We start from the raw sequence: 12,253 nt of genomic DNA on the forward strand, positions 1-12,253 counted from the left end.
ACAAAGAACCCTTAGTGCTTCATAGTTTAAGGCGACAACTATCATACCACCTGATATGGTATGAAATGGGCAGTACATACCGATTCAGGCATGGATTGGTACATGGACCGATCATGTTTCGGGCGATACGGCCCAATTCAAGGAAAAATAGAAAAGAAACCTAACACAGTTGTGAGGCTCGTCCAACTCGATATTTAAAAAGAAAAAGAAAACATAAAATAGCAATTAGGGCTCGTGAATGAGAGCCCTCTTCTCGTGAAGTCACTACTGTTGTCATTGTCATTCGAGGTCGTTGCCGCTACCTTTCACCAGCATCTTTCCATCATACAATACACTCCCATCTCTTTACCTCCTCTTCTTCCTTCCTCCTCCTTTACTGTTTCCTCTTCTTCCTTTTCTTTCTCCCTCCTCTTCCTCTACCGCCTCCCTTTCTTCCTTTTCCTCCTCTTCCTACATCGCCTATTCTTCTTCCTCTCTTCCTTTTTCTTCGTCCTCCTCTATTGTGCCTTCCTCTTCTCCTTCCCTTCTTCTTCATCTTTGGAACCTCAGTATGTACCAGTGTACCATGTGTTGGTACATTGGCACTGAGCTGGATGTACCAGCATGGCCAGTGACCGATGTGGATCTGGTACACTATATGACAGTCCTTGGTTTGTGGTGTAATATTAATAGTCATACTTGCTAGAAAATTAGCTAGGGAAATGATACACTTACAGTTGCTTTCCAATGCTTAAGCTAGAGAGAATTTCTGCAAGCCCTTGTATGTCATTATGCCTGTCGCGAGTGCTCCTAATATAGCTGAAGTGAGGATGATCTCTTAAGCTGAAAAAGAGGCATGTACTTGTTAAATAATCATCTAAATAAATCTTAATATGATTTTACAGATGCAATACAAATGAAATATGTACTGACAAGTTAGGCTATAAATGCAGAAATAAGGGATCTTATTTAAATAACTGTTTCACACTTCAATATGACCTTTTAAAGCCTACAAAAAATTGTTTTGTTTGGACATGCAACTAATATAAGACCACTTTAGAGAATTGTCCAATGACCAGAAAACTTTCCAAGTCCATTTACACGTAAAGTAGGACTAACATCACCTGCTTGCGACATGATCTTGGAAACAGGAAAGGATAAGATGGCGTCTTAGGAATCATGGATTCCAACCATAGTTTGTGAGGTTCATCTCATGTCGCATGTACCATTCTGGGGTACAGAAATCATGTACTCTTGGTATTAGTGACATTACTGTGTGTGGATGTTGTTTCTACACATATTCATCAATATGCATATCTATCTATCCTCTTCTATAACAAATAGTAATTAAAAAAAAAGAATGGGTAACAATATTGTGACAACTTAATTAATTTCGCAATGCATTTAAATCTCATATTCCATATAGTGAAAGGCTCTAGTGCTAGCTATTTTCTGGCATATGAGTTAGTAAATCTCAGTGTCTTCAGAGGTGTTCCAGCATAATCGACCCAGTTTCAGCAGTTTTCAGCCTGCTGCAGGATCGGTAGGATGTTTTCTATTGGACAAGATTGTATAGTTGTTTAAAAACACTGAGCTGAAAACAGCTCATTTTGTTGCGAGATGTCACTACAGTAACAAGTGGACTTTACTGGCTTTTTCCAATTCAAAATCAAGTGCTGCAAATTAATTTTGGGTTGTAGCAACAAGATCCCTTATTTAGTACTAATTTTCTAAATTAACAACTTAAAATGTCGATAAGTTGTCCACTTATAACCACATTAGTATTGGTGGTTAGAATCAAGGATTGAAATTTTGTACTATACTGAAATTTCGAGGTATGCTCGGTACGGTATGGTACTGTATACCGAGCGGTATATTTCGATATACCGCTCTTCTCCCCACGTGAGGCGACGTCATAGAAAAAAAAAAAAAAAAAAAATTTCGCTGAGGCATCGCCTCTCTTCGCCCTGCAGTGCCAATACTCTTCTCCCCGCACGCGGATGAGAAGTCGCCGCAGACGAGGACAGCAGCACCGATCTCAGGTTCTCCTTTTTTGTTTTTTCTTATTTCTTTCTTTCCCTTCTGCCTCTTCTTTCACCTTCTCCCTCTTTCTTCTCCCTCGGTCACCGTCGACGATAACAACCTCAATCGATGCTACTGCTCGGTAGCGAGCAGTCCATGTACCGGTCTACTGATGGACCGGTACATACCGCCCGTACCGGACGGTATCATTTGATATTGCAAACCTTGGTTAGAATAAAAAAAATTAAATGTCAATATATCTACATTCATGAGAAAGACAAATATGTGATTAAGCAATTCATTTGGAGTAACTGTGTCACTTAATTACTTAATTGGGGATAATAACCTGCCAGAAGATTTAAGAATACTCAGAAAAGCAGTCACCTTTTCCATAGGCTGCCTGAGTACCATGTCTCCAGAAAGCTGTGCAAACCATGTTCCACTAAAAAACGAGCCCTTGATTCATCTTGGGCACCACGGATTTTTCTAACTGTTTTGTCCCTTAATCCTGGGCTTCCCGAAACTATGACAGCTCCCATGACCTTGATGAATCAGAGTCATATTAGTTTTTAAACTTCATCATGGAAAAGGAATACTAAATGTTTCCCTCAGAATACCTTTTCTTTGAATTTGAGTGCCATGTGTAGTGCAATCCTTGCACCCATTGAATAGCCGACAAGAATGACCCCTCCCGTAGTGATACTAGAGATCAACTTCAGCAACATATCCGCAACAGATTCGACTGATAAATCAATTCCTTGTTTTGATCTCTTATCCATACTAAATTGCACCTGTGATTCCCCATGGCCAGGAAGGTCAATGGAAATGCAATGTGCAGTCGCTGATACACCCTTCATGATTGGGATCCAGTCATGGCTTGTGCCCAAGAAGCCATGAAGATAGACAATTGTTATATTCTGCATCAACTGAAATACCATTTAGCTCAAAGTTTTGAGGAAATATATCATGTTAAGATCTTGAACTATTATTTCTATACTGATTTATCACATGCTGGTAGTTGAAAAAACAGAAAGATAGCTATTGGTAACAGTATCATGGTTTGTCATGTGACTGAAGGAGAGAATGAGGACTGACATGTATATACAGATTTGAGACTAACATCTCAACATGCATATTAATCAAATGGCGACTCTTGATACTGCATAATGATTCATGGTCTAAAATTTCATAACTGAAAGACTTGGTTTCCACTTAAACTATAAATCCAACCTTGCTGCAATAGTGTAAGAGGTGGTGAGGAGTGGAACTAACATTGCCGGTCAACGAATATAGAAACTGGATAGTGAACATAGTTTATATGTGCAAGCCTGGAAGCAAGGGGCTTAATAATTGACTTCCAATAGCAGTAGCATATAAAACATTCTTGCCAAAATACTTGGTATAGTTGCCTTTTAGCTTATCATATGCATAAAAGAATATCAAATTTCAGCATATTCATCAAAGTATTTGCTAAAGCAAATAATATTCCTTCCAATGGAGGAGTTTGTAAACACAGATTATTCTGATGTTCTAATGAATCTTTACATTTTGATCCATATCTATATTACAATACTGAGATGGTTCTAGTGGCAAAATGAATATATGATTGTTTTAATAGATAAGAATCTAGATGGAGAAATGGCAGCAATTGTTGATCATGCAAGAAGGAGAATACCCTACATATGTTGGTTCTACTGCTGGTCCTTTTGTCAAGAAAATATGAAGCACTATCTCATCTAAATGTACTGGTAGAGATAACCGTGTTTCTTGTCCAAACACAAGCCAATTGACGAGACCAGCATGATGTCAGCACAGACACAAAGCTTTGCTAAGGATGTACGAGCATTTGACATGGGCTGTCCAACCTGTTTTGGACAGCACAGCCCACATGCTGCAGCATATATAGTATTGGCCCGGTACTGGCATAAGGAGCACTTGTAGCAAGCCAGTCCTTGTACCGGATTGGGTTCAATAAACATTTTATATCATCTTTTATCCTCTTTTGATGGCTATGGTGTGGTTAGACTTAGAGTATGATTTCAATGATGAAAACACCTAATATCTGGCAAGAAATTCTAGAGAAAAATTTCTTACATCTATATTTTCACCAGCCTCTTGCAACTTGAATGAACAGCTAAAATAATCTCCATCAACTTTTATGTGATAAGATCTAACTGGTTCGATAGAGTAGTTCCTCTGGATACTCCCTTTGTTGATTTGGACACACTGAATGAAATTCCGAGCATCTTCTACAGAGGCTACCATTCTGTCACTGTATGGTCGTATGCAGATATCTATACCTCTGGAAGTTACATCTTCCTTTAACCAACAATATGTTCCAAGGCCATGGGCTATGGCTGCATCTGGTGTTCTTCCTTTTATTCTGCAAATTTCAGCATTCTGTTCTTCAAGATAGCATGCATATTGTATGTATGTCGATAAGCTTATACTACTTTCAAAAGCACTACTGACAACGGCCATCTTCTCATGCAACTGAGCCCATTTTGCAATGAGTGATGCCCTTTCAAATCCTCCAACAACACTTGGTTTGATGACCTGAGGAATTAAAATGAAATTCAGGTAATGTACCTAATGAAACAAGAATTATTTTTTCCCTTTTAAGTTCTGATAGTTTCACTCACTATAGCAACAATTCCTGGATGAACAAACTTTTTTAGTTCATGGAGGAAATCTCCACTAAGATTGTTGATTGTCTCATCTAATGCCACTGGCAAGCCACTTTCATCACAAAATTTGACAATATCAACTTCTTGACAAACAGGTTCCTGAAACAATAAAAATAACAAAGATGCTTGATCTGATGAGAAGAGAAAAAAGAAGATATACCCAGAACAGGAAGAGAAACAAAAATTTCTATCCAGTTGCCAATAAAGACCTCATTAACATTACTAAAACAATAGTTATGTTAGTTGCTATCTGTCCACCATGAATACATAGATCCAATGCTTATCAAATATACTTGAACCATCTTATTGATCGAGTGTCATTTTGTCATGTTATATTTGAGATCTGCATATAAAAAGAATATGGAAAAGATAAATTAACTTCAGTTGGTGATATAAAAAAGGACAATATAGGCTATGCTTGCCCTTTTTTTCTTTCCGTTGTGTTTGTGGTAAAAGGTCATGTCAGCCATCAGAACCAATAAATGTCCTATATAATGCTTTACTTCTTATCCTTCTAGTAATTTCAACCTGGCACAGCTGCTGAGAGCTGACACATGGCTCATGTCCTTCTTGCAAACCATAACGTTGTACCCATTATGCTACACATAACAATGGTAAAACATGCAGAATGAATATTCAACATGATGCTTGGCAAGAATCCTTCATGCACACATCAAGAATGAGAATGACTTCTTTGTTCTCAGTGTTTTTGTGCAGTGGGGGACTGAGTGCTGAAATATCACTTCTCAATAGCATATATAGCACAGTTGGATCTGTCATAGGCTCCTAGCAACCATGAATTTTATTGTTGCATGTATCAGCCAGCATGGAATGGTGTACGGCAAAACACCAGTATCAAAAAAATGCGCCGGCTTGATCTGCATGGTTGGTATCACCATAGCGGCATATTAGTGCCACTATGAAACATAAGTTAGAACTGGCATGACCAAATTCTGTCATCATAAACTGAGGGCCAATAATGTTAACAGCCATAAGGAGACAATATCTTCTCAAAATACAACTACAATCAAGGGATACCAAAAACACAGCTTTACTAAGTATTTAAGAGAATTTGCTCCTCTCATATGAGTTAACATTTTGATCACTTGTATGTTAAAGACAGCATATATTGCACATACTGTGTTGGTTCTTGCCATTAGACACATACCAAGACAACAAGGTTCCTTGTTGCACCAAGGCCTGTGCTGAGGGTCAGGTATGCCATATCCAATTAATGCATATCTCGTCCCATGAAACTGAAATACTAGGCACCATATATACAAATTCCACAAAGGAAACCAATTTATCTTATTAATAGTTTTAAGTATATTTCTAAAAGATTGGAATGCCACAATGTTATACCTCAATGTACTGTAAGTCGAGACATTTTACGCAAGATCCAAATTGCATTGCCTCTTCGTATGTCCACCTCCGATTCGCATCAACACGGATTTTGACTTCATATCCAACCTTTTGTCTGATAACTTGAATGACTTCTGCATCTTCAACAGGATTTTCTCTTCGTGCTACCTGTAGCAAGTACAATGTAGTTCATAATTAATACACATCCAGCTAGAATAGAATGAAGTTAACAAATTTATTAATCATCAAAAACAGGAACATCAATAACAATGAAATAAAAGCTTGGATTCTGGTAATATGGTATATGGCTGTACTGGGCAGTATGTGTTGGTTTGACTAGGGACCAAGTAGGCTATGCAGTTTCCAGCAGTATGCAGCAAACGGGGTCACAGAAATTGTACGCAGCAAACTGCGACAAACAATTTAAGACTGGCTGCATCCTAAACAGGTTGATATCCAACTGGCTCCAACCAAATCGGGTGAAACCCAACTGGTTTCACTCTGGTGGAAAACTGTGATATATTAACCGTTTCTTCCCTGGGAAACCTACCTCTTCTTCCTGCTGACCCTCTCTTCCTTTCTCTTCCACCACCTTTTGATGCTGCCATCACCACAAGATTTGGCTGGCCACATGTGCCCCCTCTCTCTCTGGCAAACTCACCTGGATATAGCTGATGAGGGCTAGCCTCAAAGGCTCCGAATGCTAGATTAATAACTATTTTCTTTTGTTATTCTTCCAACCTATACCAACCACAACCAGCATGGCATCTTGGTCATACTGCTGACTATTGTAAAGTCTGATGCCAAAATTTAAATGCTTAACTTAAAGAACCATAAAGTATTGTGTATTTAGAGCAACTGGAAACTAAATGCTATGCAAAATAATTTACTGTTTGATGAACATGATTAGTATTAGCAGGAATTTGTCACACAAACTTGGATATCATAGACATTTATTTGGAGTCAATGGCACCTTCAGTTTTATTGTACTGAAACCCTCATCAACCAGCTGAGACACAACATCGGCTATCTCTTTAGGAGTACCGCTGTGATCAACAAGTGCACATATTTGTATCTGTTTTGAACCATTAACACCTGCAACCAGCTGAGTTTCTCTTGAAGAGCTCATGTAACCAGAGATCACATCCAAAAATCCAGAGCCCTGTCTTGCTGCTATGGCATTAAGTATTGCCATCTCTATTCCACACCTAACACTTGGAAAAAGAGATGAAGGCTGAAAAACAAAAAGGGAAGCCTATAAGCTATTAGAATGAATGCATCTGCAACAGAGTACAAGTTTTCAAATGAACACTGACCGGAATTCCTAAGGCTTTCCAGATCCACTGAGAGAATGAGCCTTTGAGCAATGGAACAAAACTTATTTCAGATCCTTCTAACTTATGAGCCATGAACTTTAGCTGCTCTTCAACATCTAAAAGATCCTCTGCATGGATCTCAATTGGGGCAACCTGTTGAAATGTCGACCATTACTTTTTAATCACGTATGTGCTATATCTAAGAAGAATCTTCTGACAAATACATTTTTGTTTTGTTTGAAATGTGAAGAGATGCAAACAATAGTGTATGGTGCAAGTGCAGCTAGTGGCTGCACTAACCATTGTCAAACTGTTTAATAAGAGTTTTCTAGCATGAATCAACAATTTTCAATAGTTGTATTCATAAACATACAGTTCTATAAAACATAATACATTTCTTTTATAAAATTGCATGGTCTTCAATGAGGTTAATCTCAAGCTCTATATAATTTACGGTGGAGATAGATAAGATTCTAAGATGAAAGTAATTGTTAAGCTTGGTTCAACTACCTGCACAAACTGATCCAAGAGTTCTATATTAATGCTTATATGATGCTATAGAACAACTCCAATGAGAAAAAAAGAGCAGAGCGGTGCACAAGGCCTTTCCTAATACATGGTTTAGGAAGGGTCAATGTACCAAACGGTACCCTTGTAAGCAATGACATTGTTTTCATGACTTCAACCCTGCTCACCTACATTGTGAATGAGCAACCTTAACATGATACCAAAGCTCACCAACAAACAACTCAAAAGAAGTAACCTTAAATTAATTATTACAATAGAAAAAGAAGAATCCATACTGAAAATTTTATGTGATTTGTCCTTTATTCCTGGAGCTTGCCGCTCCAAATTATGGCAATTGTGTAATAGTGTGGCTTCACTTTTACATCATTGTGCATCATATTTTCAGCTTTAAATAACATTAGAAAGAGGGTATATAAGTAACTATATTGAAAATCAGAGAGGCATAAGGCAGAAACCATATGCTTATTCATTGGAGGGTTTCTAGCATCTAATAACTGTAATCAACAACTGTTTTTATCATGCATTTTTCTACTTCCAATAAATAAGAATAGGTAAAGATAAAAAAAACTTGAATCATGACAAACCTCACCCAATCCTACAGTAGCATTGTCCAAATATATTCTCAGAACAAAACCTTCACGGAAGAAATTCTTTATATCATTTTTCACTTGGCTTGAAGTGAGCCGGGTAAAAAGTTGGACTCTGGGTCAAAAGAAGAATATTGAAATAGTCAGTGGCCACAAATATCAGACATGAATTTATATCAGGTTAACAGTGGGCAAACCATAACAGGTGATGGATGAGAAACTTGCCTATACAATGAGTACTCCACCTTATCGATCTTGCTGAGAAATAGGCCATTGTTTAAGCTTCCAGAAAGCGGGAGTCCCAACAGAAAATTCAGTGTTTGGTTGGCAGCTTGACAAGCAAATTTACTCATTATGCTGTAGGAAAGAAAAAAAAACAATTCAGTGCTTTAAGATTTAAAATAACTAATTTCTGAATCAAATGCAATGACCTTGTAAGAACAAAACCTATGAAAATAAGTGTTTCCCTCAATGCTGCTCTCAACTTCAATTACACAATCAGTCTGTTGCTGCCGACATTTGCATAAAGCATTATGAAGCTCGGTCTTTGTCCGCACGAGCAAATGTTTCACACTACAAAATTCCATAAAGAAATAAGCCAAAAGTGCAAGTCTTAAGAATAAATTGTCCTGAAAATCAATGACATTTTCCAAAAACCTATCAGACAGTTAATTTCTTATCTACAAAATCTCATAGGTAGGAATAATGAGAGGTACATTGGAAAATTTTAGGGAGGCTAATTTCTTATTATAGCTGCACATCATGACAATGAGAGGCTAATTTCAACTCACCTAATACTTGTCAACAGATATAGCATTCTTCTTATTCAATAAGCATAAGGATCTCTCACCAAATTATTCATCAAGGATGCATCCCTTAATCATCTTGCAAACTAAAGAATGAAATTTATCCTTGAAACAGTAATCATGTCCTCCCTTCTGCTGATGTCTTAAAAGAATTCTGGCTCATTTGGAAGGAAAAATTCTACCTTATGCATGTAGGTAGATTAAATGAATTTACTCCACAATCAGATGTCACTCTAATTTAAAAGATAGTGTATCAAGAATATGCTTCTACAGTTGTTGAACCAAATGAATTATTTGTACAATGAAAATCACCGCTTTACAGCATCTATAAAATCAAGTCAGGTAGTAAGATAACAATCCACATGCCAGCTAAAATTTAAAGAGATTGAAAAGGCCCTAATCAACACACTACTTATGAAGTACATTAATACTAACATAATTACTTGAACCATTAAGCTGTTGTTGAATCAGGTTATCAAAAACTTCTGCTTCTATTATAAATCATGTTCTAAATCTATTGCAAAGCACAATCCTGCTGTATTTATGTATAAAGCAAGCTAGAAGATTTGACGGATGTTGAGCCATCAGCTTGTTGCAACTCTCCCAAAGACTCACATTTACATATGAAGAAGGGTTAAAAAGATATACAATGAATGAAGCTTTTGCTTAAATTTGCAGGACCTTACAAGAATTCCAACTATTTGTCCAAATTCCCACTATTTTGAATATCTCTTATGTTTTCCCTCATCTAAATCTAATTCTCAGATCTCCTCAATAGAACTTCTGAATTTTAATAACACAACTGGGCTCTCATCATATTATTCCTCCTTTTGAAATGCCATTCAAGTTGAACATTCAAATTATCTGCAAATAACATAAGCAAAGACTCTGTACATGAGCAAACAACGAAAAGCATGGAGACAGAAATAGATGACTAGAAGTTGCACAGAAGCTAAAAGAGGATTATATAATTGAAGAGATAAATTATCTTCACCAAATATACTAACTTCCCCAAAAAAGAGAAAATAACTGTCACATTGGTATGAAGATCTAAGAAGCTCCAACTCCTAAAAGGAATGCAACAATAAAACATGGGTAAAAAAGGTAACAAGGTAACTTAATCTTCTAAGACACCAGAATAGATCTCTGAGAATATAAACAAAAAAAGAAACCAGTAATGGAAGAGGAGAACATCTGGCTAGACATTCTTGTCGATATCAACTTGAAGCAAAAGGATGATTTTCTAGGTTCTCTAACATAGTAAGAGAAGTAAAATGATCCAAACTGGTGATCAAGAGGCAGAAACTTTCAGATGTGAATTGCCTCATAATAAAGTAAAACAAATAGTCACTAGTCACCAATGAATTCCATTTAACACAAATAGAGAAGATAGGGCTGCTGCTTAAAAGAGTTTACAAAATTGTCATGGAACATAGGTATTGCTGTGTAAGAATTTAAATATTTCAAATATAATTGATATAATGAGCTGGTAGCAGATTGTAACAATGCTTCTAGGAAAAACTCTTAAAGATCTGATATGCAACTGCTAGCCTCTAACAATATTATATAGAGTCAAAAATATGATTTGTAATTTTGTCCACCATCAAACTTATAAAAAAATTCTTCAGGTTGACATGTTGCAGCCAATCCACTATTCGCAGCAATTAAGTAAACTTTAGGGTTTGATATACCAAAGCCTGAAACTTTGACTAACATAGCATACTCACACAAACTAGTATAAGCCTACACAAATGGTACGTTTGAGTTTTGACATGTGTGGTATTTGGTAATGTATATTTCAAACATAATTTCCTTTATCTAGGGTGATCATTGGGTTTGAATTAGGTCAAGGTGGGTCCATATCCAAACCAATTTTTATGAATCCAAAACAGGGATCCGTACCTTAAATTTTAGACCGAATTCACGTCTGTTATCAGACAAAATTCTCAGATAAAGATCCAGGACCCATACCCAATCCAATAGATCTATTGAATTTAAAACAAGAATCCATGCCCAACACTTTATGGTTGGGTTTTGGTTATCAGGCTCCATCAACACCCTATAAGTGATAGCCAGTGTGAAAAGTCTCATGCCATAACTACATTGACACTCACTTTGCTTCTTCAATGCTATAGGTCCTAAAGTGAGGTTGAAACATGTGACTTGCATTTAACATGTATAAAAAAGAATCACCTATATTTACATCCAGAATTACTTAATCGGTTGTTCCTAAACTTTGCCAACTGTATTTACCACAAAAAATAGAACCCAATCACCACAAAATTTCAATTAAAAATACAGACAAATTTAATGATATAATAAGAGGAGAGAGCCATCACTAAACTTTAAGGAAGAATGTGTTACTTTTACCTATGAGCAGTGCAAAGTCTATCGATTGAGACATCATGGACCGTGTAGAAGTACTTATCCAGCACATCAGGTTGTGCTCTTTTTGCAATTGGTAAAAGACTAAAAATTCCACCACCATGATTGTTTATTACAATTACAGTTATAGGTTTCCTCGTCACCCTTCAAGAACAAAGGACAATGTTAAGAAATGTTGAAAGTTACCAATGGTGAACAAGCATAAACCCAGATAAGTGAAAAAACAACAGAAACTGTATCCTAACATTTTATCAAAAAGTGTACGTGGCCTTTAAGCTCGTGCATGTTGGAAATATGTGCTGTACCAAACAAAAAACACCTCATTTTAAAACAATGATAAAGACAGATGTCTTAATTCTACAAAGAAAGAGGAACAGATTTATCAACAATCAGACCTTAAATTTGTGAAAAAATATTTAATTTTTCCAAAAAAAATGGATCCCTGTTATTCTAATCATATTTTTCTCTAGCTTTTAATATTTCGTGTAAACCATGCACATAGCAAAAGGGCAATCTTTCCACAAAGTAGAGAACTATTCCAGACCAAATAATTTTCATATTCAACCACAGCTATTCTCAAT

The 12,253-nt window shown here is 36.6% G+C and overlaps 1 protein-coding gene across 2 annotated transcripts in view; it reads right to left on the reverse strand.

The window, feature by feature from the left end:
* The window catches only part of LOC135615968 (protein PHYLLO, chloroplastic-like), a 34,848-nt gene that overhangs the window by 2,778 nt on the left and 19,817 nt on the right, over window positions 1-12,253 (reverse strand). The window contains exons 16-27 of one of the 2 annotated variants that reach the window (XM_065115104.1): window positions 11,658-11,816; window positions 8,929-9,054; window positions 8,707-8,838; window positions 8,479-8,596; window positions 7,367-7,519; window positions 7,024-7,284; window positions 6,051-6,218; window positions 4,644-4,787; window positions 4,096-4,557; window positions 2,619-2,918; window positions 2,386-2,543; window positions 715-822 (exon numbers count right to left, since the gene is read on the reverse strand). In XM_065115104.1, coding sequence (XP_064971176.1) covers window positions 715-822; window positions 2,386-2,543; window positions 2,619-2,918; window positions 4,096-4,557; window positions 4,644-4,787; window positions 6,051-6,218; window positions 7,024-7,284; window positions 7,367-7,519; window positions 8,479-8,596; window positions 8,707-8,838; window positions 8,929-9,054; window positions 11,658-11,816 — 2,289 coding nt within the window. Of the gene's footprint in view, window positions 1-714; window positions 823-2,385; window positions 2,544-2,618; window positions 2,928-4,095; window positions 4,558-4,643; window positions 4,788-6,050; window positions 6,219-7,023; window positions 7,285-7,366; window positions 7,520-8,478; window positions 8,597-8,706; window positions 8,839-8,928; window positions 9,055-11,657; window positions 11,817-12,253 lie in introns of both variants that reach the window. The other variant, XM_065115103.1, reaches the window with a different exon arrangement.

Source organism: Musa acuminata, chromosome BXJ2-6 (assembly GCF_036884655.1).
Source record: "Musa acuminata AAA Group cultivar baxijiao chromosome BXJ2-6, Cavendish_Baxijiao_AAA, whole genome shotgun sequence".
In the NCBI taxonomy this organism is placed as follows: Eukaryota; Viridiplantae; Streptophyta; class Magnoliopsida; order Zingiberales; family Musaceae; genus Musa; species Musa acuminata.